The sequence below is a fragment of the Nerophis lumbriciformis genome, linkage group LG07, assembly GCF_033978685.3.
Source record: "Nerophis lumbriciformis linkage group LG07, RoL_Nlum_v2.1, whole genome shotgun sequence".
Lineage (NCBI taxonomy): Eukaryota > Metazoa > Chordata > Actinopteri > Syngnathiformes > Syngnathidae > Nerophis > Nerophis lumbriciformis.
The window spans coordinates 5,835,915-5,860,202 of NC_084554.2; the positions used below are offsets into that span (position 1 = coordinate 5,835,915).

General features: G+C 42.4%; 2 protein-coding genes across 2 annotated transcripts in view; both read left to right on the plus strand.

Annotated features, from left to right (window-relative positions):
- LOC133609869 (retinal-specific phospholipid-transporting ATPase ABCA4-like) overlaps positions 1–24,288 on the plus strand; it is a 600,088-nt gene that overhangs the window by 279,578 nt on the left and 296,222 nt on the right. The window lies entirely within an intron of this gene.
- LOC133609300 (class I histocompatibility antigen, F10 alpha chain-like) lies at positions 5,440–14,156 on the plus strand. Its single transcript, XM_072913426.1, has 5 exons — positions 5,440–5,485; positions 10,650–10,916; positions 12,291–12,569; positions 12,931–13,239; positions 14,107–14,156. The coding sequence occupies exons 1-5, from the start codon at positions 5,440–5,442 to the stop codon at positions 14,154–14,156; spliced, it is 951 nt and encodes a 316-aa protein (XP_072769527.1).

The window sequence follows — 24,288 nt, forward strand, 5'->3', positions numbered from 1 at the left end:
TTACCTCCCTGCTTGGCACTCAGCATCAAGGGCTGGAATTGGGGGTTAAATCACCAAAAATGATTCCCGAGCGCGGCACCGCTGCTGCTCACTGCTCCCCTCACCTCCCAGGGGCTGAACAAACATTTGATGGGTCAAATGCATAGGACAAATTTCACCACACCTAGTGTGTGACAATCATTGGTACTTTAACTTAGATGTGCACACTGAGGCCACACCAACAGCGCACCTGTCCCAAACCTGACTAAATACCAAGTTCAAAGTTTTATTACTATAATCAAATGACAGAAGTCATTTCCATGGGATTATTTTCTAAAATAAGTGTTTTGGCCCACTTACAATGACAGTAACACAACATATTGTTTTTCATGAGCTGTGTACTAGTATTGTATGTCTGGGTGGGGGTCCTGCTTTGGAAATAATTTGTACCCCTTTCCGATATCGCAATTAGTTCCCACTAAAACATTCACATGTTGCACAATGAGATGTAAACATGGGATCATGTGTAAATTCCTGTAACTTTCTGTTTGTAAAATATATCTTTATTAGTATTTCTTTAATATAATAACATCATTTCATGATTAATAGTTATACATTAAGATTAAATTAAGAATTATTTATTTATTTTCACTAAAGAAGGGTTCGGTGAATGCGCAACTGGTGGGGTTCAGTACCTCCAACAAGGTTAAGAACCACTGCTCTGGAGCCTACGTTAGCTGTCACCTGGCTGTGCTACACTCTGGACAAGTCACTAGTTCATTACAAAAAACAGTCGCCAGTTGATTGTAGAGCAAGGATGCGACTGTGCATGTGTGTAACACACAATTGTATTGTGACACATTCAACTTCTACTCAGTAAGAAACATTGTTCTTAATAACTACTGAATCATGACCTTAGTTACCTTATCATGATGTGTTTCATGTGCTCTTGTAAAATGTGTCATTGAATAATAATACAGCATTTACATAATAATACTCTGACTTGTTAAGGGTTCATCATGAAAGAAAATGAAACAAATTGGGTGCATGACGCCAGGCACTGTCAAGAAGAGTAAAAAAGACAAAGATTGAAGGTGGCAATGAATGGGGTAGAGGGGCCCACAAAGATACTCTTTCAGAGGGACCACAATTCCCAGCAAGGGCCTTGACAAGCAATATTAAATAGATGATAAATAACTATGATATCAATAAATGTAACAATGTTGTATAGCAAAGTAAAAGTTGTGTTTCTTATCTAAGTAAATGTAACGGGTTACTACTCCCCTATGTGGATAAGTGTGTTCACTTTTGACAGCTATGACAAAATAAAAGTCAAAACATAATAAAGATGATTTATTTGTCATAAGAAACCATCTTTATCTTTCGTGACGGTCGCTGCGTTTAGAAACAAGCATGCAGTCAATGTTTGGCTTCACCGTGTCTAATTTCACTTTCACTTTCTTTGATATTGTGCCAGCAGAAGCGTCTGCCTCACACTTTTCCCCCACGTTCAGCACTTTGGCCACAGCCAGTCTGTTGGAGCCTATCTATATTATTTATTTATTAATTGTTTTGACAATGAAATCAAATAATGTCAATAATGATGTTGATGAATTATTGGATGTTTTAGATTTCATTGTGATTGACTGATTGTTTTCAGCTGCTCACGCTCCTATATGAGCCACTTCCTCCTCCTATAATTAAGAAGACGGGACAGCTGGGTGCCCTTTGTCTGTCTATCATGTTGAAGGAGTGAGGAGTGAAACAGTTTGTTTACCGCATTTGGAAGCCACGCTAAATTATATTGAAGCCACGCTAAATAAGTTATTTTGATTATTTTGAAAGTCAACCACGGAGAATATGTTTTGTTTGTGAAAATAAATTATGATCATTTGGAATCTCGACATATCTCCGCGAGTGCTTATTAAGGAATTTAGTGAGTCAAACACCTCCTCCTCAAGACTATACTCTGCATTACTTTATTTTTATTTTTTCGAACTTTTTGGAAGGCAAGAGTAGGCGTAACAAGTAAACAAACTTCACTGAAGACCCAAAAGACCAACCAAGATCGCTCTGCACCGAGGACAGCAAGCAGTCGGCGGGCCGTGAGTAAAATCAGCTGATGACGTCATGAATGAATGAACGCGCCGCTGCGCTGTAATGAATCATACGAACGCTATGGAAAGGAAAGTTGCAGATTGTGGATGTGAAATGCAATAAAACAGGATGTTGGAAGGACATTTAAGAATGAAATAAGTGGACATTAAATTGAGCTGTGTGTTTATCTGGAATGATGTCTGGCACACCTGAGACGGCAGCTGAACACGAGGACATGCTGAGAACGCGCATTGCTTCGCGCAGAGGCAGACTGGGCGCGTGCACGAGGAGGCTAAATGAAATAAAGACTTTGATGACTGATGTTAGGAATGCTGATAAAGTCAATGATGAATTTGAAGTGTTTAAAGGAGCTGTGAATGAATTTAAAAATGCTCACAACTTTGTGCAAGAACTATTTTCAGAAGAAGAAAAAGAAAATGATTATGATGACTGGTATGAACCCAGAATAATAAATTTGAATTATTTCATGAAAGATGTTGAAACATGGAAAAAAGAAATTGCACAATCAAAAGTTGGACCACTGGACAGCATATCAAATGTATCTCACAAATCAAAGTCTGCCACTGGATCAAAAGCCTCCAGATCTTCCTCAGTATCCTCAGAATTAAAAAAGGCCAAAGCGGAACAAGCTGCTACAATGGCTCGAGCTGCTGCACTGAAGGAAAAACACACCTTGCAACTGGAGGAAACAAACCTTAAAGCAAAGATGGAGCAAATGGAGTTGGAAGCAGACCTCGCAGCATCAACTGCTAAAATTGAAATCCTTCAAAGTGATTTATTTCATGAAAGCCATGATGTGGCTCAGGAACCTCCAGGTGATGGCATGACTGAGTATTATGATTCTCACCATGATACAGAAACTATGGAGAGCAACGTGGACTTTATAGAGTTTGGTGCAATACCCAAGACCCCACTTCACCAAACCATCTTAAGTCTCCACAGACCTCTACTTAAAAGGAACACCAACACATCAAAAGATCTAAATAAACCTCAAAACAAAAATGCAACTGAAGGACACAAGACTCAGAGTGTAAATCGGACTAAAATAATACATCACTCTGCACAAGATAATGCGGTTATTAATGCTGCTCATGATAACTTGGAAATGGTTATTCAAAGACAAAGTGACATCGCAAAACTCATTGTCTCACAGCAAAAACTGTCTCTACTACCAGCAAGAGAGATTTCGGTGTTTGATGGTAACCCACTGGCATATCAGTCTTTCATCCATGCATTTGAACACTTGATTGAAGACAAGACTGAGAATAATCAAGACCGACTCTACTACCTTGAGCAGTTTACCTCTGGTTTGCCAAGAGACTTGGTTCGCAGCTGTTTGCACATGGAAGCCAGTAGGGGCTATTATGAAGCAAGGCGCCTCTTAAAAGAACATTTTGGAAATGAGATGAAAATTTCAGGAGCTTACTTGGAAAAAGCCTTGAATTGGACAGCGATTAAAGCTGAAGATGGGAAAATGCTGCATGCATATGCAATGTATTTGAGAGGATGCTGTAATGTAATGCAAGATTTACAGTATTTGGAGGAACTTGATATCCCATCGAACCTAAGGCTAATTACATCCAAACTACCCTACAAACTCAGAGAAAAGTGGCGAAGCACAGCTTATGAGACACAACAGAGAACCGGCAGGAGAATCAGATTCAACAACTTTGTGGATTTTGTGGAAAACCATGCTAAGATGCTTTTGGATCCGTTGTTTGGAGACATTCAGGACCAATTAACAACGAAAAGGCCTCTCCCAAGAAGCACAAGTGAACTAAAACCAATCAACCAAAGAAAAAGCAGCTTTGCTACTTCAGTAGCTGTGAATACAGAGCCAGCAGCATGCACTGTAAAACAATCATCTGTTCCACAACAACCTGCTCAAGCCACACCCAGTGGTATCATCCCTTCATGTGGATATTGTCATGGCAAACATGCTCTGATTGACTGCTCACAATTCAAAACACAGTCACATGACAACAAGGTTGACTTTTTGAGAAGGCATGGATATTGTTTTGGTTGCCTACTAAAAGGTCATTTAAGCAAAAATTGTAAAAGAAGATTAATGTGTCATGTTTGCAAAATGCAACATCCTACTGTACTTCATATTCCAAGTCAAAAAGGCCCAAGACAGGAAAATCAAGCACAGCCCACTGCTGAGACAGAAGAAACCCCTATAAGCATTGCTCTTGTTTCAGCCGGTGATGCAACCGGGGCCGGGAAAGACTGTGCACTTGCAATCGTGCCAGTCAGAGTTAAGGCGGGAAAAGGGAACAGGTATGTTCAGACCTACGCCTTCCTCGATCCAGGCAGCACGGCAACATTTTGCACGGAGAATCTAATGAACCAACTAAAGGTGAAAGGACGCAAAACAGAAATTATTTTGCGAACAATTGGACAGGAAACGCCTGCGAAGACCTATGAGGTCAGAGGACTGGAGGTTGGAGACTTGGAAGGGTTCACATCACTGGACCTGCCGAAAGTGTATACACAGAGCAAGATACCTGTCTCAAAGAAAAACATCATCACAAAGGCTGACTTGAAGAGGTGGCCATATCTTGGTGGCATTGACTTAAAGGAAATTGAGGCCGACATTGAACTTCTTATTGGGACTGATGTTCCTCAAGCAATGGAGCCATGGAATATAATAAACAGTCAAAAGAATGGACCATATGCAGTCCAAACCATACTGGGATGGGTGGTAACTGGACCACTCAGTTGCAGTGCTACAGAACATGCTGGGCCCATTGCAGTGTCAACTAACAGAATCTCAGTATTTGAGCTGAAGGACCTCCTCATCAGACAATATAACCAGGATTTCTCTGAGAAAATATTTGAGGAGAAAAATGAGATGTCAGTTGAAGATAACTGTTCTATGGAGATCGCCTCAAGTTCAATGTTTCTTAAAGATGGTCACGATCCTCTGCCACTGCCTTTCCGGGATAAAGACAAAGTCACACCTCAGGATAAGTTCAGAGAGAAAGAAAGACATCGGCATTCCTCCTCTTCTTGTTCCAAAAAAGGCCATGACAAAGATAAAGAAAAGGTCAAGAAGGACAAAGGAGACAAACGTGACAAAACAGAGGAACTCAGAGACCTGTACGGTCGAAGGGGAAGCTTACCTTTTGATAAAGAGCCAATGCCCTTAGAGGCTGATCCTTACACATTCCCATACGGCAGAAAAGGAGATGGCGAAGACGTGCACAGAACAATCGAAAAGGAGAAAAATAAGAAAATCAAGGACTCCACCAAGGACAAGACCATGGAACAAGGAAACATATAACAACACCATGGACCATGGAACAAGGAAACACATAACAAGACCATAGATCTAAGACCATGGAACAAGTAAAGACATTTCCAGATGCCAAAGGCTTTGTGAGAAGTGTTTTGGTTAAAACCAAGACCAACACGGTTCAACGACCAATAGATGAACTCTGCCTGCTAATGGAAGCAGCTTGATGGACTGAGGGGGATTCGGTTCTCCAGCCTGGATGACTCGATGACCGCTTCAGATATGACTATGGACTTTGAAGAGACTTGACCAATAACTCAAGTAACTTAATTAATTTTGAATTTGAAGAACATAATTGTTTAGATTGTATTGTTCTATTATGGCTCCTTTGAATATAATTATTTATGTAATTGTTTTGCTAAAGCACACAATTAGGGGCCGGGATGTTGGAGCCTATCTATATTATTTATTTATTAATTGTTTTGACAATGAAATCAAATAATGTCAATAATGATGTTGATGAATTATTGGATGTTTTAGATTTCATTGTGATTGACTGATTGTTTTCAGCTGCTCACGCTCCTACTGGTGAGCCACTTCCTCCTCCTATAATTAAGAAGACGGGACAGCTGGGTGCCCTTTGTCTGTCTATCATGTTGAAGGAGTGAGGAGTGAAACAGTTTGTTTACCGCTAAACTATTTGGAAGCCACGCTAAACTATTTGGAAGCCACGCTAAATTATATTGAAGCCACGCTAAATAAGTTATTTTGATTATTTTGAAAGTCAACCACGGAGAATGTTTTGTTTGTGAAAATAAATTATGATCATTTGGAATCTCGACATATCTCCGCGAGTGCTTATTAAGGAATTTAGTGAGTCAAACACCTCCTCCTCAAGACTACTCTGCATTACTTAATTTTTATTTTTTCGAACTTTTTGGAAAGCAAGAGTAGGCGTAACACAGTCAATGGCATGAATGCTTTCTGCTGACTTTTTACTCAGGATGAAACTTCCTGATGCAACCCTGGCCGGGAATCCAACCCATGCGAGGCCGAAGCGTGTCCCGTTACCCCACCAGGGACGCCTCACGCTTGGGAGACATCCATCCATCCATCCATCCATCCATCTTCTTCCGCTTATCCGAGGTCGGGTCGCGGGGGAAGCAGCTTAAGCAGGGAAGCCCAGACTTCCCTCTCCCCAGCCACTTCGTCCAGCTCCTCCCGGGGGATCCTGAGGCGTTCCCAGGCCAGCCGGGAGAGAGAGTCTTCCCAGCGTGTCCTGGGTCTTCCCCGTGGCCTCCTACCGGTCGGACGTGCCCGAAACACCTTCCTAGGGAGGCGTTCGGGTGGCATCCTGACCAGATGCCCGAACCACCTCATCTGGCTCCTCTCAATGTGGAGGAGCAGCGGCTTTACTTTGAGCTCCCCCCGAATGACAGAGCTTCTCACCCTATCTCTAAGGGAGAGCCCCGCCACTCGGCGGAGGAAACTCATTTCGGCCGCTTGTACCCGTGATCTTGTCCTTTCGGTCATGACCCAAAGCTCATGACCATAGGTGAGGATGGGAACGTAGATCGACCGGTAAATCGAGAGCTTTGCCTTCCGGCTCAGCTCCTTCTTCACCACAACGGATCGATACAGCGTCCGCATTACTGAAGACGCCGCACCGATCCGCATGTCGATCTCACGATCCACTCTTCCTCCACTCGTGAACAAGACTCCGAGGTACTTGAACTCCTCCACTTGGGGCAAGATCTCCTCCCCAACCCGGAGATGGCACTCCACCCTTTTCCGGGAGAGAACCATGGACTCGGACTTGGAGGTGCTGATTCCCATCCCAGTCGCTTCACACTCGGCTGCGAACCGATCCAGTGAGAGCTGAAGATCTTGGCCGGAGGAAGCCATCAGGACCACATCATCTGCAAATAGCAGTGACCTAATCCTGCAGCCACCAAACCAGATCCCCTCAACGCCCTGACTGCGCCTAGAAATTCTGTCCATAAAGGTTATGAACAGAATCGGTGACAAAGGGCAGCCTTGGCGGAGTCCAACCCTCACTGGAAACGTGTCCGACTTACTGCCGGCAATGCGGACCAAGCTCTGACACTGATTATACAGGGAGCGAACTGCCACAATAAGACAGTCCGTTACCCCATACTCTCTGAGCACTCCCCACAGGACTTCCCGGGGTACACGGTCGAATGCCTTCTCCAAGTCCACAAAGCACATGTAGACTGGTTGGGCAAACTCCCATGCACCCTCAAGGACCCTGCCGAGAGTATAGAGCTGGTCCACAGTTCCACGACCAGGACGAAAACCACACTGTTCCTCCTGAATCCGAGGTTCGACTATCCGGCGTAGCCTCCTCCCCAGTACACCTGAATAGACCTTACCGGGAAGGCTGAGGAGTGTGATCCCACGATAGTTGGAACACACCCTCCGGTTCCCCTTCTTAAAGAGAGGAACCACCACCCCGGTCTGCCAATCCAGAGGTACCGCCCCCGATGTCCACGCGATGTTGCAGAGTCTTGTCAACCAAGACAGCCCCACAACATCCAGAGCCTTAAGGAACTCCGGGCGGGTCTCATCCACCCCCGGGGCCTTGCCACCGAGGAGCTTTTTAACTACCTCGGCAACCTCAGCCCCAGAAATAGGAGAGCCCACCACAGATTCCCCAGGCCCTGCTTCCTTATAGGAAGACGTGCTGGTAGGATTGAGGAGGTCTTCGAAGTATTCCCTCCACCGATCCACAACATCCGCAGTCGAGGTCAGCAGAGCACCATCCCCACCATACACGGTGTTGACACTGCACTTTTTCCCCTTCCTGAGGCGGCGGATGGTGGTCCAGAATTGCTTCGAAGCCGTCCGGAAGTCTTTTTCCATGGCCTCCCCGAACTCCTCCCATGTCCGAGTTTTTGCCTCCGCGACCGCTGAAGCCGCACACCGCTTGGCCTGTCGGTACCTGTCTGCTGCCTCAGGAGTCCCATGAGCCAAAAGAACCCGATAGGACTCCTTCTTCAGCCTGACGGCATCCCTCACCGCCGGCGTCCACCAACGGGTTCTAGGATTACCGCCACGACAGGCACCAACTACCTTGCGGCCACAGCTCCAATCGGCCGCCTCAACAATAGAGGTACGGAACATTGTCCACTCGGACTCAATGTCCAGCACCTCCCTCGTGACATGTTCAAAGTTCTTCCGGAGGTGGGAATTGAAACTCTCTCTGACAGGAGACTCTGCCAGGCGTTCCCAGCAAACCCTCACAATGCGTTTGGGCCTGCCAGGTCTGTCCGGCATCCTCCCCCACCATCGCAGCCAACTCACCACCAGGTGGTGATCGGTAGAAAGCTCCGCCCCTCTCTTCACCCGAGTGTCCAAAACATGAGGCCGCAAATCCGATGACACAACTACAAAGTCGATCATGAAACTGCGGCCTAGGGTGTCCTGGTGCCAAGTGCACATATGGACACCCTTATGTTTGAACATGGTGTTTGTTATCGACAATCTGTGACGAGCACAAAAGTCCAATAACAGAACACCACTCAGGTTCAGATCCGGGCAGCCATTCTTCCCAATCACACCTCTCCAGGTTTCACTGTCGCTGCCAACATGAGCGTTGAAGCCCCCCAGTAGAACGAGGGAATCACCCGGCTGCCGCCCAGCTCACACTGCACCCGACCTCTATGGCCCCTGCTATGGGTGGTGAGCCCATTGGAGGGGGGACCCACGTTGCCTCTTCGGGCTGTGCCCGGCCGGGCCCCATGGGGACAGGCCCGGCCACCAGGTACTCGCCATCGTGCCCCACCTCCGGGCCTGGCTCCAGAGGGGGGCCCCAGTGACCCGCGTCCGGGCGAGGGAAATCTGGGTCCTTGGTTTGTGTTCTTCATCGAGGTCTTCGAGCTGCTCTTTGTCTGATCCCTCACCTAGGACCAGTTTGCCTTGGGAGACCCTACCAGGGGGCATAGAAACCCCCGGACAACATAGCTCCTAGGATCATTGGGACACGCAAACTCCTCTACCACGGTAAGGTGGCAGCTCAGAGAGGAGGCTTGGGAGACATAATGGAGGAAATAAAAAGAAGTAGCGACTTTATGTCTTATCAGTCATTATTTGTATTGATGCTTTCTTGAGAGGACTACAATACCATCACTGATTGGATGTCATTACTTTCAACTCTAAATCTCACCTTCATTCCTTTCTTTCTTTTCTTTCCAAGTTTGGCGGCAAACTTGACACACCTTTTGTTTGTCAGGTCACGTGATTTCCCCGAAAAGCCACACAAGCATTTACCTGACGTGGCCACAAGGGGCGCTCTCTAGTGAGTCCAGTAGAAGACTTCTTGTTAGTTGACTGCTGCCACTTTTCTCTTCACAATAGCGTTTGGTCTTCCCTAGTAACGGTGACGCGAAAGGAATGCTGACTCCTCATTGGCTCAGGTGGAGCATTATTAAAAGAGCTTTGATATTTCCTGCTTCATTTGTCCTGTTTGCGAGTCAAGCGAGTGTTCGTCACTTTTGTCTTTCTCTGCGGGATTAAAAGTGACAAACATCTTTTTGTTTCGTGCTGAAATCATGAACTTGTTTTTATTGGTTCTTCTGGTCGTGCAAATGCACAGCGTGACGCCTGGTAAGTCCTTTTTATAACTTTATAAATGATTATTCATCAATCCTCTTTGTGCCTTCACGTATTTGACTTCTGAGAGTTTCTATTACTTATTAATTATATTCATTCTTATATTATTCCAGCCCTTTATTACTTCATTCTGGTTCTTTTTAAACATATTTTATTGTTTTCCCTTTTTCTTCATCACTCAAAAAAATATTCAAAGTGTTCCAAGAAAGTTCTAGAAGCAGAGAAATCCGTTATTTGTTTTTGCTTCAGTTTTTTCTTGTTGAAAGACTTATTTTTCCAAGGCTTGTAAGAAGGAACACTGACTTCCTGAAATCTTCAACCACGGAAGTGTCAGAAAGTAATCAAGTGTAGTAACATCATCCCGCCACAAGGTGTCAGTAAGAGTCGACATCAAATGGGCAGAACAGCTTGTGTTCATATTCAGCCTCCATTGGAGAAAAGATATGTTTATTTTCAAAATGTTCAAAGTGTCAACAGATGTCCAATAATGAAATATATTATTCATGTGTTGTACTTGTCATAGAACACCATGTGAGTCTTGACTGTGATATCTAGCAGTGTTTGATGTTGACTTTAAGACCCCACTGAAGACTGAATGAGCTCAAATATTCACAGTGCAGTATTTAGTTTCACATGAAACTAAATAATAAAAAGTCATCTTGTTGTTGTGTTCTTCTTTCAGTGATTCACACGCTGCAGTATTTCACCACTGCGTCCTCTCAAGTTCCAAACTTCCCAGAGTATGTGATTGTTGGTTATGTTGATGGAGTTGAGATTAGTTACTATGACAGCAACATCAGGAAAACAGAATCCAAACAGGACTGGATGAACAAAATCACAGCAGAGGATCCAAAATATTGGCAGATAGACACAGAGATCAGTGTTGGTCATGAGTTTACTAACAAACACAACCTTGAAATTCTTAAGAAGCGTTTCAACCAAACTGGAGGTTTGTTTATGTTGAACTTTCTACTACTTCAATATATTTGATGTACTCTTGTTATACTGTAGTAAAACACACATTACTGCACTGATATACCTTGTCTCTGTCCATCCCATAATAACCTACACAAATACTGTGTGTGTGTGTGTGTGTGTTTGTTTGTGTGTATCAGAATCAGAATCAGCTTTATTGTCATTACGCAAGGTAACGAGATTGAGGCCATTCCATACAGTGCGATGTGTGCATGCTAGAAAAACAATGTGCAAATATATAAAAATTTAAAAAATGTAGAAGTGCAATGAATATGGTGTGAAATGAATATATACATGAAAAAACAAAACAAAAACAGGGTGGTTGGTGGAATGGGTTATTGCACCGAAGAGAAGGCAGTTATGAGGGACAATGGGGCAGTCCGTTCAGGATGGTTATGGCCCTGGGGAAGAAGCTGTTCTTTAGCCTGTTTGTTTTGGTTTTAATGCACCTGTAGCGCTTCCCAGAGGGCAGCAGTTGGAACAGGTCAGAGCCAGGGTGGGTGCTGTCCTTGATGATGGCACTGGCTCTGTTGAGGCAGTAACATACACATCTCCATCTTTACCTCCATTGTGTGTGTGTGTGTGTGTTTGTGTTTGTGTGTGTGTGTGTTTGTCTGTGTGTGGGTGTGTATGTGTTTGTGTGTGTGTGTGTCTGTGTGTGTTTGTGTGTATGTGTGTGTGTTTCTGTGTGTGTGTTTGTGTTTGTGTGTGTGTTTGTGTATGTGTTTGTGTGTGTATTTGTGTGTGTGTTTGTGTATATGTTTGTGTGTGTGTTTGTGTGTGTGTTTGTGTTTGTGTATATGTTTGTGTGAGTGTTTTTGTGTGTGTGTGTGTTTGTGTGAGTGCGTGTGTGTGTTTGTGTGTGTGTTTGTGTGTGTGTGTTTGTCTGTGTGTGAGTGTGTATGTGTGTGTGTGTGTTTGTGTTTGTGTGTGTGTTTGTGTTTGTGTGTGTGTGTGTTTTTATGTGTGTGCGTGTGTTTGTGTTTGTGTGTGTGTTTGTGTGGGTGTGTCTATGTATGTGTGTGTGTGTGAGTGTGTTTGTGTGTGTGTGCGTGTGTTTGTGTTTGTGTGTGTACGTGTGTGTGTGTGTGAGTGTGTTTGTGCGTTTGTGTTTGTGTGTGTGTTTGTGTGTGTGTGTGTGTGTGAGTGTGTTTGTGTGTGTGAGTGTTTGTGTGTGTGTGTGTGTGTTTGTGTTTGTGTTTGTGTGTGTGTGTGTGTGTGTGTGTGTGTGTGTGTGTGTGTGTGTGTGTGTGTGTGTGTGTGTGTGTGTGTGTGTGTGTGTGTGTGTGTGTGTGTGTGTGTGTGTGTGTGTGTGTGTGACTGCTTTACAACACTTTGTGTGTCTCAGGTGTTCACATTGTCCAGTGGATGTATGGATGTGAATGGAATGATGAGACTGATGAGGTTAAAGGTTGGCAGCAGTCAGGTTATGATGGAGAAGATTACATATCGTTGGACATGAAGACATGGACATGGACTGCAGCAAAACCACAAGCTTTCCCTGACAAACTCAAGTGGGACCAGAACATATTTCTACTAGACGACCAGAAGTATTATTACACTGAGCTTTGTCCTTCTTACTTGAAGAAGTATGTGAAGAATGGGAAGAAGATCCTAATGAGAACAGGTAGAAGCACACCTTGTACTTTCACCTTTTAACATGTTAGCACTCCCCCTATAGGAACATTACTGACATTACACTCTGTCTCTTTATACTCTTTTCTCTTTCTCTCACCTTCTCTCCATCTTTACCTCCATCCACACCTTCTCTCCATCTTTACCTCCATCCACACCTTCTCTTAATCTTTACCTCCATCCACACCTTCTCTCCATCTTTACCTCCATCCACACCTTCTCTCCACCTTTACCTCCATCCACCCCTCCTTTCCATCTTTACCTCCATCCACACCTTCTCTCCATCTTTACCTCCATCCACACCTTCTCCCCACGTTGTCTTCTGTTCACACGTGACATCACTTCCTGTGCAGAGCTTCCAGAGGTGTTCCTCCTCCAGAAGACGCCATCCTCTCCAGTCACCTGCATGGCGACAGGTTTCTACCCCGACTTAGCCGACCTGTTTTGGAGGAAAGACGGCGAGCAGATCTTCGAGGACGTGGAGCACGGAGAGCTGCTCCCCAACCACGACGGAACCTTCCAGATGTCGGTGGAGCTGAAAGTGGAGGTGACGGCCGAGGTGGAGGGCAAGTACGAATGTGTGTTCCAGCTGTCTGGCGTCAAGGAGGACCTGGTCACCAAGCTGGAGAGAAGAAGCATCCTGAGCAACGCAAGCCATGAAGGTGAGAAAGACACATTTAGTTGGAGATGTTTCCCATCACAAGTCCACCTGTCACCATTATTGATCCATGTCACCATGACAACGCTTGACGTCTGCATGCAAAGTAGTCATGAAGGTTTCCTCTTCATGCTTTGTCACTCCACTTGTGCTTTTTTGCTCTCCACAGACAACTGGAGCGTCGCCCTCGCTGCCACGGCGGCGGTCGTCGCTGTGGCGGCCGTCCTGGCGGCCATCATCATCGTCATGGTCAGGCGTCACAGAAACAGACAAGGTGAGGGACACCAATGTCCTCCGTCTTCTTCTTCTTCTTCTTCTCGGTCCAGGCCGTGAGTTGATGCTTTCATCCGGGCTGCATGTTTTAGTTGCCTTCCAGCCAAACACTCAAAGATCCACAGAGACAGAGCGCACACTCTCACATAGAAACACGTGAGGAAAAAGTCCATTTCACCTTGTTTCACTTTCATTTCAGCCCAGTACGATCCAGCTCGTAAGTAAAACATCTTTTCTTTGAGCCGCAAGAAACAAAGCCGTGGTGAAGCGTCACTCACATGGAGGTCTGATGTGGACCTTTGTTACAAGTTTAGCCTGAAAATCCCAACTTGAGCTGACTCCTTCACAATAAAAGACCCTCCTGTGAGCACACGCAATACAAAGTGTGGCATATCTCACGTTTGACATGAGTCCTCATGATGAGGATCAGCCAAATGAGACCTCAAGTGTGCTGACTCATCAAGAAGGTATCCTAGTCAGGAAGTAGAAGAGCAGCACTCTGCTTCTTCATGTTTCCAAGTCACACCTCAAAGATCTGATGTGAGTGACGAGGCACCTTCTGGATGTTCTTCCTTCACCGTTTGCGTTTGTCCCGCAGCTCGCCACGGCGGCGTGGAGCTCTCCGAGAGGGTGGCGGCTGAAGGCTGAGTAAGTCTGCACCTCCAAATGTTCTTGTGTGAAGATGATGTTCAACTTGCTTCTGTTGGGAATGTGCTGAGTCATCTTCTTCCTCCAGGATGCTTTGTGCACTGGAACACAGAGAGATGTCTCCATCGCTGAGGGACGTCATGGAGATGTGCTTTGTTCTTCATCCCACTGCTCCTCACGCTATTCCATCTATTCTTCTTTGGCCGTTAAAATACTTTCAACATCAAACGTCGGTGGCTAGAAAATCATTCGGGGCTCACGTTTCATGGCCTTGACATCATGACGAGGATTTCTTCTTTCTTTGAATGGCCGCTGCTTATGATCAATATCACATTGTGTCACATCTCTGTCAATAAATCCGTTTGTTCTCCACTCGCCTCGCACTGCTTTCTTGGCGACCAGGAAGGCTCTCGCTCATAACAATGGTAGAAATAGCTCATTTTTATTTATCTTGTATTTTTTCATTCAACACTTAAATCCCTAGATCAGTTTCAGGTTCATCTGTCCATATCATATTCTTTTTTTAATATTTTATGCCCTTTTTGTCAAAACCCTGTTTTGTTATGGCAAAACCACTAAATAATAATATTTACTAAACGTAATTGCAATCTTAAATAGGTCAATAATTCATAACATCATTGATTTTAATTCATTATTTTTTGAACAATGACAATCAAAAAATGCCTTAAAAATTTATTTATTTTTTTACTTTCAACACTTAAGTCTCTCGATAAACTTCAGATCCATTCCTCGTTTCTGTGACGACCTGTCACGTCAGGTGTCACATGGTCTGTTTGCGTTTGTGTTTATCTCCTAGTCAGCGCTCTTATTTTGGTCCCACTTCCTGTTTGTCTCCCTGTGCGCTTTTCCCTCCTCACCTGTCGCTGATTGGCAGCCTGGCCACACCTGGTCATGGGGTGAGGGTGATGGGTCAAATGCAGAGGATAATCTCACCACACCTAGTGTGTGTGTGTGACAATCATTGCTACTTTAACTTGAACTAACCAGCTGGCTTCTATTTATGCCTGCCTCGCCCTCCAGTCAGGGCTCAAGGATTGTTTTGTTAAAGGTTACTCTGGTTTGCTGTATGCACCTCCTTGTGCTCCCTGTGGGAATTAAAAGACTCTCACCTGCACGTCGTCCTCCTGTCTCCTGCATCTTGGGGTCACAACTAGAGCAGCCATGCGAGTACGTGACAGCTTTTTCATTTTTTTATTTGTTTTTGCCCTTTTAGTCAAAAACCTTTTGTTTTTAAGGCAAACACAAAATATCCAATATTTTCCCGGAAAAATATTTTGAAGTCAAATGTTTGAAGTGACGTACACTGTAAAAACTCTTTCTGTGATATTGTCCTTTTTACTTTATTTTTAAAAGTATATTTATTCCAATAAATCAATGTATTTATATATATAAAAGTGTGAATATTTTCGTAACTTATTTTTTATGTGATAAAAGTAATTTTATTGGACTTCCAACATAAATTGATTAAGTAAAACTCAGTTCAAAGGTTTAAATCAGACCTAAAACGTCAGGACCCGCCCACCTGCATGCAGCTGTGGAAGAACAAGCCCAGACACGTTTCTTCACGGAGCCCAAGGAAAACACTTGACAGAACTCATGTAAGTATTGATATTGTTAAAAGTCAGTATTTGCCAGGATTGAAATATATACATTTTCAAAAGCATGTTTCAACGTTATATTTAGTTTGCTACTTTTCCCGCCGACCGCCATTTCGAATGTGCTCTTACCTCCAACAGCTCATTAACTTCAACCAAACATTGTTTATAGCTGTGCAGTTTATAGTTAGCGTTTTCTTTGCGTGGTAGTTTAATATTTTATTCTTCAGTTTATAAGCAGCCACATTAAAGTAGGGCTGCAACAACTAATCGATGTTTTAAATAGTTGGCGATTAATTAGTCATCGATTCGTTGGAACTATGCTATGCGCATGCGCGGCTTTTTTTGGGTTATTTTTTTTAGTTTTATAAACCTTTATTTATAAACTGCAGCAATTACAAACAGCTGAGAAACAATAGGGCAGGGTCGACATCCGGGCAACTGAGCTACATACGGGTTCTTCGAGCCATAGCAACCTTACTGGCGTTGAAAACAAACCGTCGCCATTACTCTTTAACCTGTCGACCTGCGCTGATTAAACTCGTCATTCTGCCTCAAAATGCCAAAAAACTGTGTTGTTTTTGGTTGTGCAAACCACAACCGGAAACAGGGAAAACAAAGGTCGTATTTTGTTCTGCCAAAGCGTGCTAAAAGCCCACAGAGACGAGACAAATGGCTCGCAGCTTTACACCGGGAAAACGAGGACGGTTCTCACTGGAGTCCCCCAAAATCCCGGGTCGTGTGTTCGAATCACTTCGTTTCTGGTAAATATAAGGAACAAAAATCCACCTTCTTAACCACAACTTGGCTATACCGTCCATGCTAATGTTGAACCCGTTGAATTTTTACTGAATAACGTTCGACAGTTGAAGTTGTTGTTGTTGCACAACAATAACATACGGTATAAAGGCTATTTCCAGTAATTCAGCAAATAATAAATCATAATACTGAACTGAATTTGAATGAGCTCTCTACAGATATAATAAATATACAGATACTGGTAGCCACCGTGTCATCCTTATTATCATTTATCAACATACCTTGGGTGATTTAACAATTTTTATGTGATTTATTCGTTATATAACAACCGAAGCTAACAACCGACCTGGTGCGCTTGTGAGGTAGACATAAAGATTTCCAAATTCCATGTCCGGCCATTGTGTAGGATTATCAGTCCACGCATCTGCTGGAAGGCGGTAAGGGCAGTCGTTTAATCCGACTACAGAACATTTTAACTCGTATCTTAACCTAGCCTCACTGGAAAGACTATTTACATAATCATACGCCATTTAGAACAGTTTAAAATGCCGTGAAACCTCGTTAAATGCCTTTTCTGTCAATGCTGTGTTCGCTGTGAGCTGGTTTGTTTTCAACGAATTCAATATGGCGGCGGTTGCTAGGGGATTGGCAGGCGGAAGTGACGTAGGTCCGCCCTCGCCTATAATCAAAATAAGTACAAAACAGCGCTGAGGCTACGTCTCATGAGGTGGAGGTAAGCCAGCCAATGATGTGTCATGTGCAGCTCACGTGACCTCCTTTGCTGGAACATTCGAAAAATGGCGCAGGAAAACAGTACGGATAGTTCAGCGGAGAAACATCTTGAGGTTATTGCTTCGGCTTTTAACATGCATGGACAGAGCCGACTATACTGTTAGATTGGGACGTGCTGTGAAGTGGTCGGTGACGTGTTAACGAAGGCGGAAGTAAACCAAGGAGTGGTGGCTAACAAGTGAGCGTATCTAAATCTCCTTGGCGGTTGTGCATAAGCTGTATTGTGACTGGATCGAGATGGAAGGGGATAGTGACGGGATGTATGAGGAAAGTATGGACGTGGATAGGACTAAAGGGGAGAGAGTAAAGAAGGGGAGTGGAGGGCATGAAGGAAAATCGAGTGCTAAAAGAGTACACGATGAAGAAGTAGAAAAGAGGAAAAAGACTATGGAAGATAATTACAGGATCATATATACATTTAAATCAGGTCAAGACATGAATGACATAAGTTTGATGACACTGGTTAAGGGGTTAAAAAAGGACATCGGAGAGGTGGAGATAGCGAAGGTGCTCAGGGACGGACGACTTTTGATTAAATGCAAAAATGGAGAGCAAAAGAACAAAGCAATGCGGTTGCAAAAACTGTGCAATAAGATAATAAAGGAAAAAATGGAAGTGGGGGAACGAAAGGGGGCAAGAGGAGTAGTGACAGGAATCCCAAGGGGTGAAAATTTAGAAGAATTGAAAAGACAAATAAAAGGGGGTACTGTCAAGATGATGACAAGAATGATGGCATTTAGAAATGGAGAAAAGACGGAGAGCGAATCTGTATTAGTACAGTTTGTCGAGGAAGTCCTACCGCAAAGAATTATGATTGGGTTTTTAAGCTTTTACGTTAGAGCTTACGTCCCACCCCCAGTACGCTGTTTCAAGTGCCAACGCTATGGGCACATAGCCAGTGTGTGCCATGCTAATTTGAGATGTGGAAGGTGTGGAGGAGAGCATGAATACGGACAATGTGGAGACAATATACTGGTCAAGTGTTGTAACTGTGGCGGGAATCACACAGCAGCGTATGGAGGATGTGTCATTAGGAACCAGGCAACAGAAGTACAGCAAATCAGAGTAGAAAGAAATATTACATACGCAGAGGCAGTTAAAGTAAGAAATAAAGAAAGTGCAGAACAAGATAGAAGTGAGAATAGATCAGAACAAGACACATGTGACAATAGTTCAAGTAATAAAAAACAAGAGGCAGCAAATACAGGACTTTCCATGGACAAGCTAGTTGTGTTCCTGGCATATGTAATAAACTGCACAGAACAGGCAAGAAATAAAACTGAGAAGATCAAAATAATTGTCAAAGCAGCAGCAAAGTTCTTAAATTTAAAAGAACTATCTTGGGAACAGGTACAAGGTGAACTACAGAGAGTAGATGAGACCGAGTCATGTTACCACAATCCAACGCCATGTTAATTGTTCAGTGGAATGCCAGAAGTTTAATAGCAAACGGACAGGAACTAAAGGGTTATATTAATAATATGAAAAATAAACCACATATACCGTATTTTCCGCACTATAAGGCGCACCTAAAAACCACAAATTTTCTCAAAAGCTGACAGTGCGCCTTATAACCCGGTGCGCTTTATATATGGATAAATATTAAGATTCATTTTCATAAAGTTTAGGTCTCGCAACTACGGTAAACAGCCGCCATCTTTTTTCCCCGTAGAAGAAGCGCGCGGTGCATGCTGGGATATGTGACGTTTCATTTCCATTTGTGTGTTTATGTAAAGACCCCAAAATGGCTCCTATTAAGTGTGTTGTCTGTCTAATTATAAATAATGCAGACGAGGCGTGTTAACTGAGTTCTCAACGTTTACTCACAGCGTGCTAACTGCCAGCATACAACGCTTCTCAGGGCTACCGCGCATGCTCGTAACTATCGTTGCATGCTGGGTAGTGTAGTTGTTATATTTGCTAGCTCATAACAGCACATTGAGAGACACGCTTACGCGCTTAATTCAATACTCGCCGTCATTCCGGGTGGATTGACAAAAGACCTCCAGCCGCTAGATATTGGTGTCAACAGGGCATTCGAAGCTAGACTGCTAACTGCGTGGGAACAATGGATGACAGAAGGCGAACACACCTTCACTAAGACGAGGAGGCAGCGCCAGACGACGCCAACATCTGCCAGTGGATCGTAAATTTGCCCAACTTTTCACTTCGGACACCGAAGACGAAGGATTTACGAATGAAGAATAACTTCAGAAAGTGAGCGCTATGTTTATTTTGTGTGTTGTGACATTAACGTTCGAGCAACATTATGTTGCTATTGCTCTGCACTATTTTGAATTTTACTATGTTTGTGATTGCACATTTGCGTACATTTTGGGAGTGAACAGAGTTGTTAGAACGCTGGTTTTTAATATATTATTAAAGTTTGACTGACCTATCTGACTGTTTTTTTGACATTCCCTTTAGCGCAGCGTAGGCGCGGCTTATAGTCCGGGGCGGCTTATTGGTGGACAAAGTTATGAAATATGCCATTCATTGAAGGTGCGGTTAATAATCCGGTGCGCCTTATAGTGCGGAAAATACGGTACTATGTATTCAAGAAACCTGGCTGAAGCCAAAATTGAGCTTTATAATAAAAGGATACATAACAATACGTAAAGATAGGAATGATGGGCAAGGAGGAGGATGTGCCATATTTATTAAAGAAGACATGCAATATACAATATTAAAAGAAAAACAAGAACTAGAAATAGTAGGGGTAGAAGTTTGGAATAATAAAGAAAGATACAAAGTGCTAAACTTCTATAATCCGTGCAAGAAATTACAAATTCATCAACTAGAAACAATAGTCGAGCACTGGAGTAGCAATATCATTTGGTGTGGTGACTTTAATGCACATAGCACAATGTGGGGTGAAAGGGATGACTGGAATGGGGAAACATTGGAAGCATTTTTGGAGGAAAAAGAACTGGTGTGTGTGAATGATGGGTCGGGAACAAGGTTAGATGTAGTTACGGGTAAAGAAACAGCAATAGATTTAACACTAGTGTCACAAGGGTTAGCAGGAAAGGTAGAGTGGGAAGTAAATAAAGACAGCACTATAGGAAGTGATCACTACCCAATATTCATTCACATAAACATAAACCAAAGGACAGAAAGCACTAAAATAGAAGGAAGATGGAAGTATAATCACGGTGATTGGGGACAATATAGGGAAAGTACCGACATGACATTAAAGGAAGTGGATATAAATCAAGATATTGAACAACTGAATACAGATATTACAAAGTGCATAATGGAAGCAGCCAAAAAGAGTATACCAAGGAGTAGTATAGGGAAAAGAAGGAAGATAGTGCCGTGGTGGACACAAGCGTGCACAGACGCAATAAAAGAACGGAATAGAGCATTTAGAATATTGAGAAGAACACATAATTTCCAAGATATGATCCAATATAAAAGGCACCAAGCTAAAGTAAGGTACGTTATTAAAAACACAAGAAAACACTACTGGAGAAAGTTTTGTGAATCATTAAATAGAACTACTCCTTTAGGCCAAGTGTGGGGAATGATCAAGAAAATGTCAGGGATCAGAAATGAACATAAAAATCATGTGATGAAAGATGGGACACTGTGTGTGGTAGAAAATAAAGAAAAAGCAGAACTTTTAGCAAAAATATTTGTTAAAGTGCACAGTAATGATAATTTGAGAAATGTAGAAATACAAAAGAGAGAAGAAACAATTAGTTTAAATATTGGGGAAATGATGGAAGACAACGATAATAGGGTAACCAACACTATAGATATGAAATTTTCTTTGAATGAAATGGTTCGAATATTGAAAAAGGTTAAAAATACAACACCAGGAAAAGACCAGGTGAGTTATCAGATGATCAAGAATTTAAGTAGTATTGGCAAAGAAGTGGTCTTGGAATTATATAATAGGATATATGAAGAAGGAAAATTACCAGCGGAGTGGAAAGAAGCTGTAATAATTCCAATATGCAAACCAGGGAAAGATCCGGAAGAGGCAGGTAATTATAGGCCGATAGCATTGACCTCAAATTTGGGCAAAGTAATGGAAAAAATGATTAATGAAAGACTAGTATATTATTTAGAGTCAAAATAAATAATAAAAAATTACCAAAGTGGATTTCGCAAAGCAAGAAACACAAACGACCCAGCAGTGCAGCTGGAAGAGGAAATTAGAAAGGGACAAATAAATAAAGAAAGTATAATTGCAGTATTTTTTGATATAGAGAAAGCTTATGATATGTTGTGGAAACAGGGGTTGCTGATAAAACTAAATAAAATTGGGATTAGAGGGAAAATGTATAGATGGATAAAAGACTTCTTAACAAGTAGAAAAATATTAGTAAAAATAGAGAATGAATACAGCAGAGTATATGAAGTGGAAAATGGGACCCCGCAAGGAAGTATAATAAGTCCAGTATTATTTTCAATAATGATAAATGAAGTTTTTAGTGAAGTAGAAGGGTTAGTGGATGTGGCACTGTTTGCTGATGATGGTGTGATGTGGAAGAGAGGTAGAAATACTAATCATATAGAAAAGAAGATTCAAAAAGCGGTAAATAATGTTGAAGAATGGGGAACGGCTTGGGGTTTAAGATTCTCTGTTGGAAAGACAAAAGTCATAAATTTTACAAAGAGGAAAGTACAAAACAAGCTCCAAATTAAACTCTATGGAGAAAATATAGAAGAGGTACAAGTATTTAAATATTTGGGTATATGGTTTGATAAAAATATTAACTGGTCAACCCACATCAGCAAAATAGTGGAGAAAAGTAAAAAGGTGTTAAATATAATGAGGGCTTTGAGGGGTAAAGATTGGGGGGCTGATAAGCAGACATTGAAAGCAATATATATGACTTTAATTAGATCTGTTATTGATTATGGATGCATTATTTATCAATCTGCTTCAAAAACATTACTTGGGAAAATAGACAGGATCCAATCACAGGCTTTAAGGTTATGTTGTGGAGCTACAAAATCAACCCCAGTTGCAGCATTACAAGTAGAGATGAATGAAAAACCTTTAGATATGAGGAGAGATCAATTGTCAGCAGTTTATTGGGCAAACTTAAAAGGATCCAAGCAAGGACATCCAACCCATCAAGTGTTATTAAACTGCCAAGAAAAAGAGAAGAAAAAAATGAATAGTTTCGGGTGGATAATAGGAGACATATGTAATAAAGCTCAAATTGATAATATTAAAGTTAGCCCTACAGTACCAATCCCTGCAATACCACCGTGGATGTATGAAAACCCAAATGTAAACATGCAATTACTAAAGAATAGAAATTTAAATAGTTACCAGATAGAACAATGGATTGAGAAAACGTTTTTAGACAACATCATGGTGTACACAGATGCATCAAAAACTATAAATAATAAGGTAGGAGCAGCAGCTGTTATCCCACAAGGAAACATAGTATTAAATAAAAGAATTAGTGATAAGTTATCTGTTTTTACGGGAGAATTGGTAGCAATTTATATGGCAATTCATTGGATAGAAGAAAATAAAGCAAGAAAAGCAGTCGTGTGCTCAGACTCAAGCAGTGCATTGATGAGCATAAAAAACATAGCATCAGAAACAAGACAAGATTTAGTATATGAAATAGTTCAGGCAAATTACAGAATAAATAAAGCGGGAGGTGTGGTAACATTTCTTTGGGTTCCTGCTCATGTAGGAGTTGAGGGGAACGAATTAGCGGATAAGTACGCAAAACAAGCAACTACTAAAACAGAAGTAAACATGGAGATTAAGCACAGTAAAGAGGAAGTGAAGAACATAATTAAGATGGAACACAATAAAAAGTGGCAGGATAATTGGAATAAGGAAACAACAGGTAGAGAGTATTACAAAGTCCAGAGGAGAGTAGGTGTAATGAGAGGAGGCAATAGAAATAGGAAGGAAGAAGACATTATTACTAGAATGAGATTAGGACATACATATCTAAATAGTTCATTAAAATTGATAGGGAAACATACTACAGGACTGTGTGATTCTTGCCAACAGCTAGAAAGTGTAGGACATGTTTTAATACATTGTAGGAAATATAATAGAGAAAGGGAAATACTGGAAAGTAAGTTAGCGAAAGAGAATATTAGGTTAGCAGTGGAAGATATATTAGGAATGCACTCAGAACACATAGGTTATAAAGCAATATGCACATATTTAAAAAATACTGGGTTAAATAAAAGAATATAGAGTAGGGATCCACCTCGGTCCACACTCCATTACAGTAGGTGGCGGTAATGCACACCACAAGGTTGCTTGCCAACCGCCATAAAAACAAAAGAAGAAGAAGAAGAAGTACGGATAGTTCAGCGGAGAAACATCTTGAGGTTATTGCTTCGATGGAGAAAAGTGTACGACCTAAGTCGTCAAAAGTGTGGGAACACTTCACTTTAAAGACTTCAAAGAAGAGCGTTTCCTGCAAAATGGCACGGAAGTACAACATTGCTTCAGGAGCAGCTGAAAAGGAAACATGTTGGAGCCATGGATGAAGGGAAGAACTCACGCTACGTAACTTTCTAAGTCCATAGTGGCAACAAGCATTCATGAGTTCAGCTTTTTTGTGAGTAACGTTAACGTTATGCCTTTGTTGCAACGCGGGGCTGATAATGTGTCTCCGGCACATTTGACTCCGTTTTGAGAGAGAAAACGCGAGGTTAGCAATTTGGAAATAAACGTAACGGCCAGAAATATCTCAGGTTGGTTTCATAATGGATCAATGTAAAGCTATATAAATATATTTAGATTTGAGTGACGCTTTAGTACAGACCTGGGCATTCTGCGGCCCGCGGGCCACATCCGGCCCTTTGTAAGTCCCTGTCCGGCCCGCGTGAGGCCAATCATAAATTACAAAATAAATTTAAAAAAGTATCTATCTCGAGTGTGCAATGCGACGGTGCTGCTTTTGTTTTGAAAAGCGTTTTGTATTACTTCCGTGTGGACGTATGGAGTGTGTGATTGTGAGTGA

What these genes read in the sequence shown, in the direction of transcription:
- LOC133609300 (XM_072913426.1), top strand. Translation starts at nt 5,440, where the DNA reads ATGGAACAAGTAAAGACATTTCCAGATGCCAAAGGCTTTGTGAGAA. An exon ending in GCGTTTCAACCAAACTGGAG is followed by an intron (nt 10,917 to 12,290) that starts GTTTGTTTATGT and finishes TGTGTGTCTCAG; the next exon opens with GTGTTCACATTGTCCAGTGG. An exon ending in GAAGATCCTAATGAGAACAG is followed by an intron (nt 12,570 to 12,930) that starts GTAGAAGCACAC and finishes CTTCCTGTGCAG; the next exon opens with AGCTTCCAGAGGTGTTCCTC.